This window comes from Epinephelus lanceolatus, chromosome 16 (genome assembly GCF_041903045.1).
Source record: "Epinephelus lanceolatus isolate andai-2023 chromosome 16, ASM4190304v1, whole genome shotgun sequence".
NCBI lineage: Eukaryota > Metazoa > Chordata > Actinopteri > Perciformes > Serranidae > Epinephelus > Epinephelus lanceolatus.
In genome coordinates, this window is record NC_135749.1 from 3322638 (window position 1) to 3344265 (window position 21628).

The 21628-nt window shown below is 43.2% G+C and overlaps 1 protein-coding gene across 1 annotated transcript; it reads right to left on the reverse strand.

Annotated features, from left to right (window-relative positions):
• Positions 1–317: 317 nt before the first annotated feature.
• nsun2 (NOP2/Sun RNA methyltransferase 2) lies at positions 318–19998 on the reverse strand. Its single transcript, XM_033637743.2, has 19 exons — positions 19755–19998; positions 17766–17923; positions 17426–17530; positions 17242–17347; positions 16274–16345; positions 16008–16092; positions 14611–14803; positions 13911–13985; positions 13545–13675; positions 10739–10812; positions 10440–10570; positions 9571–9667; positions 9125–9327; positions 7145–7237; positions 6918–7053; positions 2463–2543; positions 1844–1982; positions 1379–1418; positions 318–1277 (listed from the first exon to the last, which is right to left on the reverse strand). The coding sequence occupies exons 1-19, from the start codon at positions 19818–19820 to the stop codon at positions 986–988; spliced, it is 2277 nt and encodes a 758-aa protein (XP_033493634.1). The 5' UTR covers positions 19821–19998; the 3' UTR covers positions 318–985.
• Between the last annotated feature and the right edge of the window lie 1630 nt (positions 19999–21628).

Sequence of the window (21628 nt, forward strand, 5' to 3'; positions counted from 1 at the left end):
ATAACTTTGTTTTCATTAGTGGTGCAGGACGCTGTAGGAAGTCCTTCCTGCCAGCTGCCATTAGACTGTTTAATGTACAAAGATAAACTGTGTTGATATTAGGGTGGAAATCACCAGAGGATCCATGACACTTAAGTCATGATACAAAATTATTGTGATTTTAAAGATGTAAATATGTTACCGGTTTTCAACTGTAAATTTTGTCCTTAAAGGAAAACTAAAGAGAAAAGCAGGGACTTGACCTGACTTGATTCTCACCACTGTCACTTGCAACTTGCTCGAAACTTTAAGGTTGAGACTTGAGACTTGCACAGGTGTGACTTACTTCCACCTCCAGGTGAAACTTTATTAAAAATGTCATAAACAAAACCTTGCAGCACCTTCGCCCCGTCCCAGGAAGCTGCAGTACAACCTTATTCACTGTTTCAGGGGTTCATCCTCTATTTCACTCCTCACAGCCATTTAACTATGTCTGAAATCTGCAGAAGCAATAAACCCCCTTTTCAAGTGTACTTTTAATACTTGAGTAGGCAAAGGATGAGCATAAAGTCAAATCATGTGAACAGGTACAGTTAACCTTTAACGCTTTAATCAACTCCATATTTCTGCTAAATTACAGGTGTAGAAAATGAGATGGCAGTTAATATAAACCTCTGAACACGAGCAACGGAAAGAAAACTGATGCCACTTGGTCAGTGGGGTAAGTTTGGTAAAATATATATATATAAAAAAAAAACAGTTCAATAAAATAAGACGCCATTTAACTACAAAGCCGACTCCTGGAGGGGCTCCAACAATTAAAAATCCCAGTGGAGTCCATCTGTGGGAGGCAACCCTGCTGCAGTGGCAGTGTGGTGACCAGAGACACCCGTAGAGGCACATCACCTTCCTGACCACATGACGCGGTCTTTGACCTGGTCAGCAGCTCAGAGTTTTACCAAGCCTTCAGTCAGTCCTCTCTCTACCGTCCCCTCTACACTCACGGCTACTCGTCCTCTGGCTGCTTCTTTGGCTCTGATGATCTGTTTTCATCACTGTTCTCAAAGTCCAGCTCTGCCTCGTTTTCCGCCGCTCCTTCCTCCTTTACCGCTTCATCCTCTACCTCTTCCTTTTCTCCATCTCTCCCTTTCTGCCCGAGGCCCTGCTTGTCTCTGAATACCTCCACGCCTAACATTCGGAGGTAATGGAACCTCTCGTTGCGGGGGACGAAGGCTCGGATGGACGTCTTTCCCCTCCAGCCACACAGCTGGATGGGACACTGAGGCTCCGCTGGGTTACTGAGGAACAGAGGGTTACGGTGAGAGTCAGAGATGACCAAAAACTAGGACATCACTGCAAAAAGGTAATGAGAAAATATATTTTAAAAAAATCAGCTTACTCTGGGTTGGGAATATACTTCAGCACAATGCTTCCCATGACTGTGGGGAGAAAACAGATTCAGAACTGGAATCATGCTCGCCATGTACGCTTTCTTACACTAATATCTGAGTGTAACTACAGTTTTCTTTTGCTGGAACTACTCAGCTCCTCTTATGAGTGTGTTTTGGGGTCAGTGCCTTGCTCAAGGGCAGCTCAAAAGCAGTTGCTGAGGAGGACGGAGCATTACTCATTCACTTTTCATTTTATGCCAGCCAAGCCAAAAACCTTGGGGTCATTAATCCACTACTCTGACCTCCAGGCTGCTGCGGCTGCTTCCCAAATCCTTGTTGTTATGTTGTTCAATATCAGAAACAAACCTGTGGTTGTGAAATCTGTTGTGATATTAACTATAGCGCTTTACTGTTCTCTTTAAGTCAGAGCATGTCTTATATATTTAGGACTGAGACTCTCTTGCCGTGCGTACCCATTTTCTTGGCCTGAGCGTGAGCATCATCCTCCAGCTTGCTGAGGAAAGGGTTCTCCTGGGTCAGCAGCACTTTGATGTCCTCCACACTCACTCTGATTATCCTGGAGCGAATATACGGCTGCAGAGTGTAGATGCCCTTGTAGGACAGAGAGGAGACGTGGATGACCCTTTAGAGTTACACAGTGCATATAAAGTGAATTTATTATAAGTTTATTTAGAGTGTGAACTCAGGCGTCTGGCTCCGTTGTTATTCAGCTGTGTTGTGGAGGATACACTGATGACAGATAAAGTAACTAACATGAACATAAAGACGCTGCTTTTACTATGAAATAAAGCATAAAATTAAAGAATATGTAGTGTTGAAATCCTAGAAATATAAACATCACCATGTATCACTGTGTTTATAACTTCAAATGATGAGGTTGGTTTGCATACAAAAAGAGGATTATGGGAATTGTGTGAAAATGTGTCGCTAAGGTGTGAAGAGTGTGAGGGGATGTTTTCATAATGACATAACTTTCAATTAATAAAACGCTGCTCAACAAAAAAGCAAATTAGTTTACAGGTAATTACTTAACTGTGTGTGTGTGTGTGTGTGTGTGTGTGTGTGTGTTACCTCCTGAGCCAGTCTGAAGGCACAGCCAAACTCTTCCCCGTCACTGTTGCGAGACCACACCTTCACTCCTGTGTTAATGACCTGAGAGAAAAAGAGAATTAGCACCTCGTGGTCGTTTGCCTCCGCCAACCAGTCAAGTAACAGCCTACATCCAAGTCTCTCAAGACTCATACTACAAAGTGTGTAGTGAAGACTTTGAAGGAATTTAACAACAAAAGGTATTGTGTGTATATTTTGGCAAAATAAGGATGCTTCACACACATTTTTAGCCCCGCTGCACGAAGCAGCAACTTCTGGGGTTGGAAAATGAAGCCAAAACTTAAGTGCCAAAAACTGCAGTTCCTCTAATGACCACTTGAGGCTGACTCCAACAGCAAATCAGTCCCCATAGACCGCCGTGTTAAAAGTTCAGCGTTTGGTTGTTCTAAAGGAGCATCTATGAAACTGGATGTTCAGATTTCCAGTCAGTGCATTATGTTTTAATGGTTTCAAGCCTGTTTTTTTGCTAGTGGAAATCAGCATTAGCAATATCACAGTTAACAGTAGCTGCAATTACACCATGCTAACTGTCTAAGCTAGCAGCTAGCATTAGGGTTATCTCCACCCTCTCTTCCACATATGGTCTCTTCTGGCTCCAAAATGGTGACAGCCAAAGTGCCAAACTAAAGCCTTCAAAACAGAAGTCCATCAAGCAATGGGTGATGTCACGATGGCTATGTCCAGAATTTTAAACAGTCTACGGTCAGCACATTAGATCTATACAGTCACCACAGACTCAAGATGGACAGCAAAGATTACTGTCACCAATTCAGCACCCGACCAAATGTCTCCCCTTCTGTTACCGAGCTATGGGATTCAATAATGGACAGTAGACTTTGTTACAGTGCTGCTGACCTCTGACCAGACAAAATTCTAATCAGTTGAATCTCACTCGAAGTGAACATTGGTACACAATTTGAAGAAATTCCCTGAAGCTGTTCTCCAGATACTGCACTCATGATAATGAGATGGATGCAAGGTTACAGCGACCTTGACCTTTGACCACCAAAATCTAATCAGTTCATCTTCTACTCCAAGTGAGTGGACATTTGTGCCAAATTTAAAGAAACTCCCTCGAGGCATTCTTGAGATATCGTGTTCACTAAGATGGGACGGACAGATAGACGGACAATCTGAAAATGCTGCCATGGCAATCACCACCATGGAGGCATAAAAATAGGATAAGGTCACGGTGAAGACCTGAGCAAAAGTTATATTTACAGAACGTTCACTCTCTGAACAACAGCCTCGTCCTGAATTAGAAAAGTATGCAGTCAAAACAAAGAGCTGACAGAACAACAGCCGAGCATCAGGAAGAAGAGAACACTGAATTTGTCTTAAAGAAGCAAACTAAAACACATAATACAGAAAAACATATAATGCAATATTCACAGGAAATAATCTGCTCAAAATCTATCCAAATGGCTCGTTTTGTGCAGACCTCAAGTTACTGCGTTCATAGTTTGGGTTAATTGCACCATTCATCAGCTGTTCTGTACTGTTACTTAGTGCTGTCAAGAGATTAAAAAAATGGAGAGATTAATTAATTATGATCTGTAATTAATTGATCTAATTAATCTCTTTTTTAATCTCATCTCAAAATTGCAGAGAAAAGCCCTCAACTTGAGGTATTTTCATTTAAATTCATTACATTATTGTGGCAGATGATCAAAAGATTGATATACATTACAAAAAGTGGTTTTATAAAGTCATAATTATTGTTTTCAACAATAACACACTTGAACACAGATGCAGGACAATTCGGGACTGTCCTGAATTTTTCGGCACGGTCCTGAATTTTTCGGCACGGTCCCAAAATCCAAGCAGTTGTCCTGAATCCTGAATCCTGCCTTGATTGTCCCGAAAATTACACGGAGGTTGCCGGAGAGGTCAGATACTTGCTTGCTAGGGCAGACGGCTTTTCATAGGCTCCTGAGTGAGCAGACCACCACTGCAGGGGACAGTCATCAATGCTGATGCTGGGCTCTGCTCTGTAGCGCTGCAGCTCTCCCAAAACCCAAGCACAAAGAAGCCCAATTATACGCCTACAGACGGATTTTATAAAAGGCAACTCTGTGGCATACAGAAACAGTAAAGTTAGAGATTAAAAATGAGATTAACGCGATCAAAAAACATAGCGCGTTAAATATGGCTGTAATTAATTATTCGCAATTAATGCGATAATTTTACACCCCTACTGTTACTGTTATTGTTACTGTTATGCACTGAATTTGAAATATCGATAAAATATGTCACTCAATTATTGAAAATGGGTCCCTATAGGAAAAAGATTGGGAACCACTGCTTTATTCCATGTGGATGTTTGTGCTAAATGGGAGTGGGACGGACGGACAACCTGACATCATAACACCTTCAGCCAGCGCGGAGGCACAAACAGCACGTTGACATATTGCTCCGTCTTTGTTGTACAACTTTTGCTGAGTTAAACGGCACTAATTATCTCTTCTGAAACATGACTGAGAGTAATAATTTAAATTAAAATAAAGGACTAATTATGTTGCGTGTGCTCTTGTATTATTACTGATAATGTGTTTTGTTCTGATGTTCACCAAACTACCTTACTCAAGGCGTCTACTGCACGAGAGATTACAGAAGTTTGGGTAAACACAGCACGAGTGGGAGGAAATTGTCAGTGAGTAAAACTCAACAACACATAAATATGCACACTGAATTCTTCACCAACCTGAGGGAAGATAAGCAAGAGCAATAAACCTCCCATTATAATTTTAATGAGAATAATAAGTCTGAAGAAACTGGGATTCAATTCTCTTAAATATTAAACTATTAGCGTTATAAAAATGCCTGATTTCATTTATACTCTCTGTGAAACTCAGCTATTATAAAGAGGACATGTGAACACACACACAACTCACTGTGGTTTAGAAAGTGACTAAAGAGTGAAAAGCATCAAACACAGGGAGGAGAACAAAGAGACTGACACACACACACACACACACACACACACACACAGAGCCACCTGTGCAGGTGCTACAGGGTGGAGGACCAGAGGGAGTTGGGATAGGAGAGGGTCCCATCTGTTAGGCTGCTTCATGTTCTCACACACACACACACACACACACACACACACACACACACACACACACTATGCCTGACTCCAAACACTGATATAATAAACATGATGCAGTTTGTATAGTGTGATCAATACCAGCTGTACTGCCTCCAGGAAAGAATTGATTATTGATTTGTCATATATACAATGTTTCCCCTGAGGTGGGGGCGGGGCTAATCCCCATGGGTACTCTGTTTTTTTTTTTGTGCCTGTGTCCCTGAACCATTCTGTGTACTACTCGTACTCGTACTCGTCATCCTCCGCTTATCCGGGTCCGGGTCGCGGGGGCAGCAGCCTCAGCAAAGAAGCCCAGACAGTCCTCTCCCCAGCCACTTCCGTCAGCTCTTCCGAGGGAACCCCGAGGCGTTCCCAGGCCAGCCAGGTGATGTAATCCCGCCAGCGTGTTCTGGGACGGCCCCGAGGTCTCCTCCCAGTTGGAAATGCCTGAAACACCTCCCAAGGGAGGCGTCCAGAAGGCATCCTTACCAGATGCCCGAACCACCTCAACTGGCTCCTCTCGATGTGGAGGAGCAGCGGCTCTACTCCGAGTCCCTCCCGGATGTCCGAGCTCCTCACCCTATCTCTAAGGCTGAGCCCAGCCACCCTGCGGAGGAAACTCATTTCGGCCGCTTGTACTCGCGATCTCATTCTTTCGGTCACTACCCAGAGTAATCTTTCTAAATTCTGACGTTTTTGCGGGTCAGTGAACACAGCACAGGCTGAACTTTCTTTCCTTCAGCAGCTGATTGTGGAGGTTTGAGTCATAGGTGTGTGACTGATCAGTTGATCCGATCAGAGCTGATCAGACCAGATCAATGGATATGGGGAGCAGCTGTTTGTGAGTGACAGCAAACTTTAGACCCAGCTCACTGAAGGTCAAGTTTCACTTTGACTGCACCTGCTGCTCTGTCTGTAGAGCACATAATAACTGAAGAGTATATATAAACACTCACCTACAACTGCTCCAAAAATAGAAAACCAAAATGTGGATGTGAAAGTGTGGGAAACCCTCATCTATTGTTACTGTATTTCGATAAAGGAAGTGCGTCATCATCATTTAACGTGACTGATATTCCACTAACACTCCTGTTTACATGCGGCTGTGCGTTCTCAAACTAACGTGCCCTAACATGTCGTTTATGGTGTCAAAATAATATCGTGTATAAATCTGAAAATGCAAAATAGGGAAAAAACCCTGCTGGTTAAAGGGCCCACATCAAATTAAGAATATTGTCATGTTCAGACTAATTATTACTGTGCATGTAAATGTAGTCATTGTGTGTTGTGTGATGATCTAAACGCTGTTCCAGAACAAACACACACACCTTCATGCGCTCGCTGTTATTCAGCAGCACGTTGCGCAGCTCCTTGGACACCATGTACAGGTGTCTCTTCTTGCCCTCGTGGGTCCTGGTCAGAACGTTGAGTTTGGGGAAGTCTGGAGACAGGTTGTAGAAAGATCTGGAGAAAACAGGAAGAGAAATGTTTAGCTACAACAAAGTGCTGAAGACGATCATTTCCATGTCTAACACATACAGAGACACACACTTACTGTATGGTGTTAAACACAGGGTCGTCTTCAGTGAGGAACACAAAGGGATCTTCTTTATAACCAAACAGCCTCATCTTCTTAGAGGCCGGAGGGCTGAGGGACACAGAAGAGACAGACATTCATTTATCACTCTAATTTACTCATGCTTAATACACAGTACAGTAGATATAGTTGTGATTATGGATGTCAGCTTCAGTTAATGCTGCTTGCGATAGCCTGATGCCTATTTACCGTTAACTGGTTATTTTTTATGAAAAAGACACTAAATGACCTAAAATACGAGATGCCTTTGCTCTTAGTCCGGCGCTCCACTAGTCAGTGTCAGTGTCAGAGTGAGCTTTAGCGCCACATTTCAAAGAGCTGTCCATGTAGAGGGGGTGCAATTTTCATGTTTGTGATGTCAGTGTTTTTATTTTATTGTAGTTTCTGTTGGTTTTGCTGACAGACAGCTAGCCGTGTTAAACATGCAGAAACATGGCGCCCACTGCCCACGCTCTGGTCTCCACTAGTTAGCAAACATTAGCCTTAGCTGCTCTGCACCGCCCACCACCTGGATCAAGTGGGAGCTAACTTGTGGTGATTACTACAGGTAACGCCGTCCCAGAGGCGGGACATCTTTTCTGTTGGTAGCTCTGATGAGTAAGTGGCTTTAAGATTTTTTTTTTTGGGCATTTTGCCTTTAATGGACAGGACAGCCAAGTGTGAAAAGGGGAGAGAGAGAGAGAGAGAGGGAGTGACATGCAGTAAAGGGCCACAGGCTGGACTCGAACACGGGCCGCTGTGGCAACAGCCTTGTACATGGGGCGCCTGCTCTATCCACTAAGCCACCGACGCCCCGGGAGTGGCTTTAGTATGAGTGGCAAAACCTCTTTAGTTGTTAAGTATGTCAGCACCACTAGATGTGCTGACACTGCTAGCGGTGACAACATAGTCAACAATGCCAAAGGGGGTTTGCGGTTCAAAACTGAGCCGCTTACTCACTGGGCGACCTTAAGAGAGACCAGAGGGTGGGCACAACGTGTCCACAGCAACCCTGTTGGGTCGGGGTGGCGTTACTAGCGGTAATTGCGAGTGGCGCCGCTAGCTAGCTCCCACCAGACTCAGGTGGCTAGTAGGGTAGTAACCAGAAGAGCAGCAAATTAATTAGATAGCAATCCTTAAATGGTGACCTGTGGGCCACATCCGGCCCACCAAAGCTTTCTCTCTTGCTCACAGATTAAATTAATTCAAAACATGTGAGGAGGAGGTAAAACAAATGCATTAAGGTGTTTAAGTAATCTCCTCATTTTTTCCTTCTGTATTGAAGCATTTACCAATTCCAAATATGTGCATTTGACCCACAGGTACTAAAGACGTTATAAATCCATCTGTCAGCTCATTATCAGCAGCAGGGATGCGACAGGTTCGGTAAGTTAACTAGAGAAATATCAAATGTCAAGAAGTGTCAAAGCAGCATCCTGAGTGAGTTATTAATAACTTACAGACACACTGTAAGCAGTGATTCACCTTCTCCTCCTCTCTCTGTGTCACTCTCTCTCTCTCTTACACACACACACGTTCAGTCTGTGTCTCTGTCTTCAGTCGTGACAACTGTGCTACTATAATGCAGAAAGTCTGCAGTTTGCAGGTCGGGTTGAGTTTGGCTGGCTGACTGAAACACATTTTACTGTCTGGGCGGTGCAGACTGAGTGAAGCTGAAATGAATTCTTGTCTTTTATAAACAGGAAGCTGCTTGGGTCCTATGTTCATGCCAGAGTGAGGACAAACTCACAGCTTTGATTTAATATTCTGTTTTTTTGTTTTATCCTAAATGCTCGTATTTAACATATCCTTTTTTTCCACATTATATAATGTCTGTATTTTTTCAGGACTAGTGATGGCTGTTAATCTGAAGAGTAATTTCTCAGTCACAGCAGCATCATCTTTTTTTATTATAACGGCAGTTTTCCTTTGTTCGCTCACCACACCATCATGACTCACCCACACACTCCATCTTGTTTAGCAGAGGTCTCCTGAGCCAAGGGAGCTCCTTTGGGTGCCTCCTCGTCCACTTTTCCCTCCAGGCCTCCCCCCTCCGCCTCCTCCACAGCACTATCTGGGAGGCGGGGAGTGTCTGTGGGGGTCAAGGCTGCCGGGGAGGCTTCAGTCTGGGCTGCTGAGCTGGACGAGACGTCCTTCCTCAGCTGGAGACGACGGGGAGGGAGACGAGCAGACAAAGGAGGAAGAAAGGAGACGTCCCAGCTGTGGTTAGTAACAGGTGAGTGATGCAGAGGTGTGTGTGTGGGTGGCGGGGGTGGGGTGGTGCTGTGCTGCTTCAACAGCCATACCCTGTACCCCACACGGGGGGATTCTGCTCCATTTGCCTCCTCAAGTGAGACTGACAATGTGATCATCCGTTAAGTGTGTGTGTGTTTGTGACAAAGTACCTTGGGATATCTTTTGTTCCACGGCATCGGGGCTTTCTTCACCAGCACAGCCACAAAGAAGCCTCCAGTGTTCTGGTGATGTGGCAGAATCCTCATACTGACATTAAAACACACACACGCACACAAATATAAATCAAGGCTTTGGGTTTTATGGTGCCACCTACTGTGAAGACAGACAAGGGTTTTTTTGCAGCATATATGAGAGTGCTTGGTTATCGTGTGACAGCAGCTCCCTCTGCTGGGCTGCATCGAGCCGGCCTGAGCATTAAACTTAGAGCTGCAGAGGAGAAATGACATCATCTCCCATTAAGTGAGAGTGCAGGTGTGGACATGTATGTGCATCCATGTAGAGGGTGTGTATGAGTGTGTGTGCAGAGCTGTGCCAAGAAAATAAATCAAACACATTACTCAGCTAATGAATTTGGCATCAACGAAAACAGAGAAGATGGCGTGTTTGTGTTCGTCTGCTTTCATCAGGACAAAATTCTCTCAGGAGGATAAAGATGAGAAAAATGAGTTAAATTAGGAGAAGGGGTTGGGAGCTCTTCCTTTTCTATACACTAAAAATTCCACCTAAGGGGGAAATTTATTAGAGGGGTATTTTTTATAATCACCTCCTTGTTCCTGAACTTAGCAAAAGAAAACGCTCTGATTATTTTGGCACTCAGAGGGGTGTCAAACAAGACTTCCTGCTCCTATTTGCTTTGGCTGTGGAGCCTTTAGCCAAGGCTATTAGAGCTGAGCCATACATGGACTGAAAGGTTTGTGGGTCAGAGTTATGGGAAAGGACTTAGGAACTGAGGAGTCATAAACAGAGTCCTTCACGTTGTATCATAGCACAGATCTTTGATGGCTGAGTGTGTACATACCATCTCTCCAGATGCATGCTGGCGAGTTTCTCTGGGTCTTTAGGTGGGAACATGGTGGGGCGGATCTGCGTGTGACGACTGCTCGGCACCTCGGACCAGTCCGAGAACCACTGGCCCTCTTTGGTCATCAGCTGCAGAGACGACAACTGTTTTTAGTGTGCGAGCCAATCAAAGTAATCCACAGTCAGAATCCTGTCTGACTCTGAAGCACTTCCACGACCTAAACACTGTTTTCCTTTATGGTTTGTTGTTACAGTTGGTTTGTTGTAATGGCCACCAAGGCTTAAATGTTCCAGTACCTTCCAGGAAGTGACCCCAGGCATCCACTTCAGCCCTGGCAGGTCAGCCGAGCTGTCGGCCAGCTCCAACGCTCCTGGCAGCGGGGAAGGGAAAGACATTACTTGGCAGAAAAAGACTGGTTAAATTTAGATATAATTTTCATACAGTATATGAGGATCCATTTAGCAGCTCAAAACTGAATTAAATTGTGCTGTTGGTTCTGCAGCCACTGGCCTCATGTGCTCCGACTCCTCTGTTCTGGATTATCTGACCAGTTTTACAACATAAAATACAGTTAAAGAGCGGCACAGCAGTACGTCCTCACCAGTATGATATCAACATGACAGAAATGCTCTGTGTGGGCATTCAAACATGAGCTAACACAATGTGTGGCAGATGAACAAATACAGTCACAGAGGAGACTCGTTGGGTTTTAGTTGCATTATCACACAGCACAGGAGAATAGATCTGATGTGGACGCACCTGACAGAGTGAGGTGATCAGACCAAACATCTCTCACACTAGTTTTAGTAAAAAGCTTCCACTCTCAATCAGATGCTCCCACGCCGACATTATTAAAGACAAATCTTAAAGACATGTGGCAGTCATTTATTTCCTTTGTAGGAGGTACAGCAGCTACCAACAGCTCTATGTAACCCAAATGTTTGTGTACTTGTCATATTATCATTAGTTATTTTATTTTATTTTATTCTCTGAATTTATTGCTATCTGCGTTTCACATTTCTCTATCTGCCATTTATGTTGTCAAGAAGCTGGCTGTTCCTCCTCACTCTACAGCAGGAAACTGAACATCAAAATAAAAGCTCTGTGCCAGAAATTCACTGTACCAAAAATAAAATGTGTTTTTTACAAACATTCAGAATGGACCTACGACCCACTTTTGGACCACGATCGACCAGTTGGAAACCACTGAGCTAGGCACCCATGCTCTTAAGGGTTTCACCACCAAAACATCAAGTTACTGCTACAACACAAAGCTAGTTCACAAAGCTAAGCTGTGGTGGATGTGGTGAAGTCAGTCACATAAACTCCTCATTAATGCGGACGTGGGTTCCCACCTCTGAGAAATTTACAACCCTAATTCCAAAATAGAGTAAAGACACTGAATAATGTGAACAGATTGCAAATCCTTTTGACCCATATTCAGTTGAATACAGCACAAAGAAAATATATTTAATGTTCAAACTGATACACTTTATTGTTTTTTGTAAATATATACACTCACTCTAAATTTGATGCAACACGTTCCAAAAAGTTGGGACAGGGGCAGGAAAAGACTGGAAAAGTTGTGGGATGCTCAAAAAAACACCACTGGTAACACATGATAGTGTCATAACTGGGTATGAAAGGGGCGTCCTCGAAAGGCTCACAAGTGACGACGGCCCAAGGTTCACCAGTGTGTGAAAAACTGTGTCCAACAGTCCAACAGTTGAAGGATAACATTTCCCAACGCACGATTGCAAAGAAATTAAGGATTTCACCATCTACGATGCAAAAAAAGATTCAGAGATTCCGCAGAAATCTCTGCATGTAAGGGACATGACCTTTGACCCCTCAGGCTGCACTGCATTCAAAACCAACATGACTGTACAAAGGATATTACAACATGGGCTCAGGAACACTTTGGAAAAACCACTGTCAGTAAACACATCGCTGCATCTATAAATGACAGTCAAGACTGTGCAAAGTAAAGGCCAGATATCAACAACATCCAGAAACATCTGCAGCATCTGTGACGGTATGGAGGTGCGTTAGTGCCCAAGGCATCATGGGTAACTTCACATCTGTAAAGGCTCCATTAATGCTGAAAGCTACATCCAGGTTTGTCTGTTTTTAAGATATTTTTTGGGGCATTTTTAGCCTTTAATTGACAGGACAGAAGAGCGTGAAGGGGGAAGAGAGAGAGAGGGAGTGACATGCAGCAAAGGGCCACGGGCTGGAGTTGAACCCGGGCCACTGTGGCAACAGCCTTGTACATGGGGCGCCTGCTCTACCACTAAGCCACCGACACCCCCACTACGTCCCGTCTTATTCCAGCGAGACAATGAGACACATTGTGCACGTGTTCCAACAGCATGGCTTCGTAGTGACAGAGTGCAGGTACCAGACTGACCTGCCTGCAGTCCACACCTGTCTCCCACTGGACATGTGTGGGACATTATAAAAAACACAAAATGCAGCTGTGGAGACCCCGGACTGTTGAGACACTGAAGTCGCATATCAGGCAAAAACTGGAAATAATTTCACTTTTAAAACTTCAACAGTCAGTGTCCTCAGTTTCCAAACCCTTGCTGAGTGTTGTTACAATAAAAGGTGATGTCACATGATGCATGAAACATGCTCCTGTCCTGACTTTTTGGGACGTGTTGCATCAAGGTCAGAAAAAGTTGAACAGTTTGAACATTACATATCTTGTCTTTGGACTGTATTCAAACCTATAGGTCAACAAGGGTTTGTTAATCATTGCATTCTGTTTTTATTTATGTTTTAGACAGAGCCCCGACCTTTGTGGAATCAGGCTTGTATAAGGGGCGGCGTGAACCAATCAGGGCCGAGACCTTTGGCTAATGTTTACTATAGCCAGTAATAAGAACCAGAAGTTAAGAGACAAACTAGATATGGAACAAAAGCCTCATTAAGTTAACAGACTATTCATGAAGAAGCATTTAGTAACAGGGAATAAAGTAAGAACTACAGTGCAGCACACAAAAGTAAAACTTTGATTTGAAAAAACAAAACAAAAAACCAACGCATATTATTTTAACTGTACAGATCTGTGTGTGTGTGTGTGTGTGTGTGTGTTACCTTCGCTCTTCTCCAGCAGTGCTGCGATGACAGCCTCGTCCTCTATAGGGTTGAGTGAACAGGTGGAGTAGACCATCCTCCCTCCCACAGCCAGCTGTTCGACCCCGCGCACTGCGATACGCAGCTGGAGCCTGGTGAACAAACACACACACACACACACACACACACACACACACACACACACACACACACACACACACTGTAATACTGCCAACTTTTTTTAATTAGCAAGAAGAGAACACACTCCGTTCCCCCGTCCTTTAGTCAATTTGGTCGACCACACAGGCGCATGAATTCCTATGTTGTCATGAGAGCACACACACACACACACACACACACACACACACACTCTCTCTCCCCACTCACCCGTGGAGGTGCAGGCTGTTGCTGGTCGTCCATTTCTTCCACACATCTATGTTCTTCCTCATGGTGCCGTCCCCGCTGCACAACACAGAGCAGACAGCAGCATCAGTCAGACACATCCCCAGTTTGGCCCGAGGCGCTGAAACCACCAGAGATCCCCGACGCTTCTCACAGGGCAAAAATGTCTGCCAAGCATAAAGTGTCTAAACGCCGGGCTTTAGCTGACTGTTCACATCACTGCCTGCGTCACGCCGTCTTCATTACTGCCCTCCCTCCCCTCCCTCTCCCTCTGTTGTGTTTGGCAGGGGCTCCTGGCTTCAGCACCACAGCTGGCCAAACTCGGGCAGCATTTGCAAACAAACGCAGTTCTGTTTTGGCCATAAAATGAAGCTGAACTTCAAGAGAAGGAGGATGTTATACCACTGATCTCACACTGAAACACTCAGAACAAAACATTATTAACAGCTATTTATAAGGGCCTGTAACGACCCTGCGTCTGACAGACAGGGCAAAGCCTCATTTCCATCTGTCACGTGAAATCTCTTCTGCAGCCAAACACCCACACCCACCCACACAGCTGAGCTTATCAACCATATTTCTGTCTTTATCCACTTCCTCCTCCTCACACATCTGAACCCCAACTCTCCTGCAGGACTGTGACACGTGTGTGACGCAGACATGAGTCCTGCAGCTCTCTGCTGACCTGCAGGGCACGTCACACAGGATGCGGTCGTAGAAGAGGATGTCCTTCGTGCCGTCTACGTCGATCTTGAGCGTGGGGATGCAGGAGGCGTCGTGGTTGACCACCATGATGCAGGGGCTGTTGAGACGCTTGGCTTGGTGCACGAGCAGGTAGCAGCGCTTGTTGTCCACATCGTTGGCGATGACGAAGCCCTCTGGAGAGCAGAAGAGCGGATCACAGTTATCTACTGTTAGAGAGGCAGTGACTGGGTTACAGTCGTTACTCTATATTTACAGATGTTCTCTGTGTTTGATATGGACAATAAACATGTGACCAGCTGACTGATCCTAAGCCCCTCCCTCTTAGTCTGTCACTAGGTTGGACAAGTTTGACAAAAGAAACATGGCAGCACTGGTTACATTCAGTCGAGTGTGGCGGTGTTTATCTGGGCGACACACACACACACACCTTAAACACGCAGACAGCAAATACTGCAGTATGCGATGGAGGGATATATTCATAATGTTAACTTTGATAAACAAAGTAAAACAACATGACTTTTCTGGGCTTCCATGACAGTGGGAACTCTGTCTTTAACGTTACCACAGAACTAAGGAGGAATCAAACCTGGCTGACGTTTCTGATCAAACAACTGGCTAATGCAGGTTGAGATTTATTGCGGGGTGCTGCCCGCTTGCTTTTTGCGCCGATGTAAAGCGACTGGGCCGTTCAGACTGGACACAGGGCAGCGCCAAGTGCCCAGGTCGGCTTGTGATCTGCAGCGACAGTTTTGGCATCTCGTCTAATTTTTCTGTGAGCGAATCTGGCGGGAAAACACACTGAACATGTGCTGTAAATGATATAAAGTGAATAATAAATATGATATCAATGATTGGACTATGATAAATTACAGAATATGCATCTCATGCTTCCATATAGTTGTCAAATGTGTCTAAACAGAGTGTCCCCCAGTGACATCTTTCAACCGTTTTCACAATTTGTTTTTCTTTTCAACAGTTTTAACCAGCACGTTACCAAGTATGGTGGCACGTTGCTGCAGTGGTTAGCACAGTCGCATCACAGCAAGAGGGCTACGGGTTTGAACCTGCATGTTCCCCTTGTGTTAGCGTGGGTTTTCTCTGGGTTCTCCAGCTTCTTCCCACAGTCTAAATACATGCAGGTTAAGTTATTGGGTGACTCTAAGCCCTGTGATAATCTGGTGACTGGTCCTGGTGTCAACAGGGATTAGCTCCAGCCCCCCCGCAACCCTTAGTAGGGTAAGAAGTTACTGATACTGAATGAATGAATATCTAAGTGTAGCAGGAATTGGAGCACAGAGCGAAAACGGGCAGGATTTAGGAAGAAAAAAAAATCCTTCATTGCATCATCTCTCCAGGTTTTAAACGTGTGCGTCTTACCTGGAAATGGCACGTCCATGTCAGAATGCAGCATCTCAATCAGCTGGGCTGTCTTGGACCCTGGAGCTGCACACATGTCCAGGATCTGCACACAAACACACGCACATCAACACCTCAAAACAATATATTATTTTAGGAGACAGCTGTTTTCAAGCCTCAAGGAGAGTGTTTAAAATTGGAGACACAAGGGAGAAAAATAAAAACAGACGATGCATCAAACGCTGACAGACCCAGTGTCTGACCTTCACAGAGGGCAGAGCTCATACCTTGTGGTGTGACTCAATCTTCAGGAGGAGAGGAGGGATCATACTGACAGCCTCCTGTCGGCTGATGTTACCCTGCAAGGACAGACACAAGAATGATGCTCGCCTCTTCATTCCTCTGACAACTTCTGACATTTTCTGCTCCTTATTTTTTTCCAGTCTCCTATCTGGGGTAAATTCATGGATGAATTACAGAATGGGCCTAACAGGCACAGGTCCAGGGGCCCAGAGTGTCAGGGGCCTTTACCTGAAAAACGTCACTCAAATTAACATGTTCTGGCCAGGAGCAGACACAAAAACACAACAAAGACATGCAAAGAGACACAAATAACTACAAAATGGGCAAAACAAACACAGTGAGATACAAAATAAAACGAATAAAATTGTGTCAAGGAGACTCAAAATGACTTTACAAGCGACACAAAATGACCAAATATGGACACAAAATTATGACAAAAGGACAAAATGACATCAAAAGGACAAAAAATGCCAAAAAAAGATATAAAATGACCTCAAAGGGACACAAAATGACTACAAAAAGGACACAAAATGGCCAAAAACACACAAGATGACCTCAAAAGGACAAACAATGATAGAAAAAGACAAAGTAATTACAAAAAGGCACACACAAAGAGGCACCAAATAATTAAAAAATGAGCATAACCACAATGAGACACAACATGATTACAAAGGACACAAAATGTCCAAAAATGTTTTTTTGTTTAAATAATATTGATGTATTTGTTGTATGCAATATTTTTTTTTGTATATTGTTTGGACCCAAATATTGTATCTATCTGTGTCAATAAAATAACTAGCTAACTAACTAAGAGAGGTGCTGGGGCCTTTTACACGTCTGTGACCGGGGGCCGTTGTCTTATAATCCACCCATAGGTACATTTTATGGCCAATGTGATAACGAGGCCACGTGTGTTTGTGTTAAATCTTCTGTTTGGTTTGTGTCGACTCACCGACTCGGTCTCGCTGACCAGAAACTGGTGGAACTTCTCCAGCAGCGGAGACTTCCTGATGATCTTCCTGCTCATGTTGGTGTGCCAGGCCTGCTCATCAGGATACCTGGAGACGACAGACACAGTGTGAACTCACTTTGAGTCTGTGTGTTAGTTTAGCCTTGGGTTAACCTTAAGATCTTACCAGCTGAGAGGCTGCGGAGCCTCGATCTTCTGGCCGTCGATCTCCACATCCAGAATATCCTTGAAGTATTTGTCCTTCAGACAGTGGAGGATTTCCTTGGCATGGCTGGAACAAGAAACAAGCACCTTTAAACTTATGGTGAACCTTAAAATGAGGATTTTATTGATGCTTATGTGACGGAGATGTTAGCAATATTTTCTATTTCTGTCCTGAAAAATGTACAACACAAGCAACGTACAGCTCAGTTTCCAAAAGAGAAAAGGCTGCGTGGCTTTGAGCGTGATGCTTTCCACAAACAAGCCAAAGAGTCTGAATCCAGGTTATTATTTGACCGGCTCACCTCTTGTATCCAGTGATGCGGATGGTTGCTGGCAGTGGTTCCCTCATTGCATCCATAAACTGTTCAAACTCTCCCCCAGGCACCAGGCCCTGCTCTTTGTAGTAGTGCTCAAACAGCTTATTCTCCTTCACTATGTCAGCATAGCCAGCTCCCCAGCCCTGAACACATGGACGACGTGGTCATTAGTATGGGTCATATGCACTCAATGTTTCATGACTGCTTTTGTGCACAGATAAAAACACCTACACGGCTCTTTCGTGGGAAATAAAGTGACATTAAAGGGATAGTATGGGTGTTTTTAAGTGGGGTTGTATGGGGTACTTATCCATAGTCAGTGTATTATATACAGTAGATGTCAGACACTGCTTTGATCAGGCTGCTGTCAGCCCTAGAGTGGTCTCCTTTGGTCTGAATCAGGGACTCATGTTGTTCCAAAGTTGTATAATTGCCTAGAGTTGGTTGGTGTTCTCACGGCAGCATTTACAAGAGGACCAGATCAAATGCCTTGTGTGAGAAAGCTGCTCTTGATTGGTCAGAATTTCCATGTGGGAAAAATCCAGGAAGTAAAGCAAACGTTGAAGAAGAGTACACTTGCAAGATAAATGTGACACTTTCTAATGTCACAATGGAGGGACAACTACGCAGGTTGATTTTAGCGCTGCTCATCGTGGACTATATTGCTGTCATTGTTCATTTTAGTCAAACCATACAGTTTGAAAACGAGGCGCGGCTCCAACTAGAAAACAATGTTTTGATGCATTGGATGTGCTGAATGTGCATATTAAGGCAGTACAGGAGGAGGTGCACATTAATAATCCTCCAGGACTGTAACATGCTCATGTTTAACCCAAACAATGTGTCACGTGACTGCAGTTGCTTCACATCCAGGTCGGAACACCTTCTCACCACAAACCAACCGCACCAGAGTTCCTTTGGAACCAGACTGAGACCACCTCTTCAAGAAGGTCTCGGTCCGGTTGTTTTGGTGTGTTCACACCTGCAGCTCCTGAACTCACCATTGTTAAATCTCTGTTCTTCTCAGTGGAGTCTGGCTTTGAAGGCAGCAATATAACAGCTTCATTTTCCCGGTGGAAATCACTGTCTGACATTAAGGTGAAGCAGTGAAAATACTTGGAATATAGCGAACGCTTAAACTGATATTGACTTTTTGTAGGTGGCTAAAATACATTTTGCTGCTGACCCCTCCACAGCCGTACATTGCTTAGCTTCCATGTTGGACTCCAGCATCCCTCCCCAAAATGGGGTTCATGCCGACTGACGTCTACTCTGTGGAATACACAGACTGTGGTTAAGTACCTCTCATATGGACCCACACCAAAAAATCTGAACTATCCTTTAAATATCACTCAATCCATTGTTCCCAATACAACCCCACATCAAAAAAATGTGACCTGTCCCTTTGAATGTCATTCAAAATGTCAATTTTATGATTTCTTGCCTTTTTTTAAAGGATAAATACCTAGTGAACCATGTTAACAGACTTGTTACATTATAGTATGGTCTAATGGTCAGTTCAGCATTTAATAATCCACAAACTACTGACTACATACTTATTTAAATTAAATTTTTTTGGGGTTTTCAACCCTGCTTCCCTCCTCCCTGCACGGTGCTCTCATTAAAGACTATGGGGCTATAATGCAGGCCTATATCACAACTATACCTGTGCACACAGACACATTAAATACACGCATTTCTAATAGAGCTCTGGCACATATATAGACTAACGTGACAAAACATAGTCACACACTTTCACATCATACAGCCAAGTTGCTGTTAGCTAACAGCAGTGTAGCTGTGGTGCTGCAGCTGTTAGCAGCTTTACAGCAGCATGACTGTCCATGTTTCACAAAGATAACCTCTGTTAAATTAACTCCAGCTGCCCTCACATGTAGTAGAGACAGGTAACATGTGTCTGACTGACTTTACACGGAGCATTAGCAGCAGCAGCAGCATCAGTGTGTGTCTTACAGCCTTGTCTCTGTCGTCTCTTCCTCCACTCTGGTTCTTCTGCCGCTGCCTGCTTCTCTTCCCCATCTTGGACCAACACACCACTCTGGAGAAAAGTCTGCGGGACGACGTGATGGATGGACGCAGACGAATGTGACTGGAACACGGTTAAAGTGTAAAGTCTGCAGAGAGTTAGAGGATGACTGAAGCGCTGTGTACCACTGAAACGTGTTGCCTGTGACGCACGTGAATCAGGACCCCGCGCGGTGGCCACGGAGTCTGCCTGAAATAAAGTCAAATATAATGGAGGCAGTTAGAAAGATTTATTATATATTATATATTATTAGTGTTGGGAGGGTTAGTTTTAAATATAATAAGCTACAGATTATTAGTTAGCCAACTGAAGATATAATAAGCAACGCAACTATTCTAATGACGTCATCACAGTAATGTAACTGTGATTACTTTTGTAATAAATGTTTTAAACTGTGAATCCACCAGGAATGAGTCCTGACAGTCAAAAAAAAAAAAAAATAAAAAATAAAATCTAGATACATCTCTTTTCCAGTTCCACCTAAGGTTAAATAAGTTCACTTTAAAATAATAAATGAGATTTATACATGTAATGACTTCTTACACCAAAGGTTTAATTTGAATTTGAATATTTGTACTTTCTGTCACTCAGATATTTAAACATTAGAATATATTTTGTTGCAAAATATGATGAATTTGAATTATGAAAATACAAAGGTTGGTATCCAACTGGAGGACAAGAAGGCAGAGTTTGGGTTTAACAATAATAATAATAATTTTTATTTATTTATTTATTTTGAAGAGTAGCCCCAGCTGTCCTGCATTTTAAAATGAGATCATTCTGTACTAAAAAAAAAAGTGAAATGCAGTAAAACTGGAAAGGCCCTACATCACAATACCTTAATTACTAAATGACCACTTGTATTTTTTTTTTTTTTAAAAAGTATGCTTTGCAGTTTAGCTCAGTTATAGCAATACTGTTACCTGCATTCAACATCATAAAAATAAAATCAATAAATAAATAAATACAATTCTTTTTTTTAAAAAAAGAGTCCTAAATCCGGGAAATTAGTTAGCATTTTCGCTAACTTAGCATTTTAGCTAACTTTGTATTTTAGCTAGCTTAGCATTTTAGCTAACTGTATTCTAGCTAACTTAGCATTTTAGCTAACTTTGTATTTCAGCTAGCTCAGCATTTTAGCTAACTTTGTATTTTAGCTAGCTTAGCATTTTAGCTAACTGTATTCTAGCTAACTTAGCATTTAAGCTAACTTTGTATTTCAGCTAGCTCAGCATTTTAGCTAACTTTGTATTTTAGCTAACTTAGCATTTTAGCTAACTTTGTATTTTAGCTATCTTAGCATTTTAGCTAACTTTGTATTTTAGCTAGCTTAGCATTTTAACTAACTTAGCGTTTTAGCTAACTTTGTATTTCAGCTAAGTCAGTGTCAATGTTTTTAATGGGTTTCTGGTTAGATGCCCGAAATAAGGTCTATCGTTAACACAACCTTAAGAAACTTTAACGTTTTGTTCTTCCTAAATACGTTAGTAAAGACCAAACTCGTGAGGTTTGAAGCTTTTATGTGTTTTTTAAAAAAGGCAGTTACTAGTAAGAGACTAAATGAGGTTACAAAACGTCATCACACCGAACACGGCTTTACAATCTTGTTATGGCAGTGACATTTTTTATGCGATCGTCGTGTAGTTCGTTTATAGTCTAATGTTAGCTATGCAATTTAATTACGTAATTAATAACTAGATACTTCCCAATACTGTTTATTATCACACCAAAATAAGATTTCTATTATACTTTATTTTATTTATTTATTTATCTTGCTCAATTCAAAACACACAGAATGACA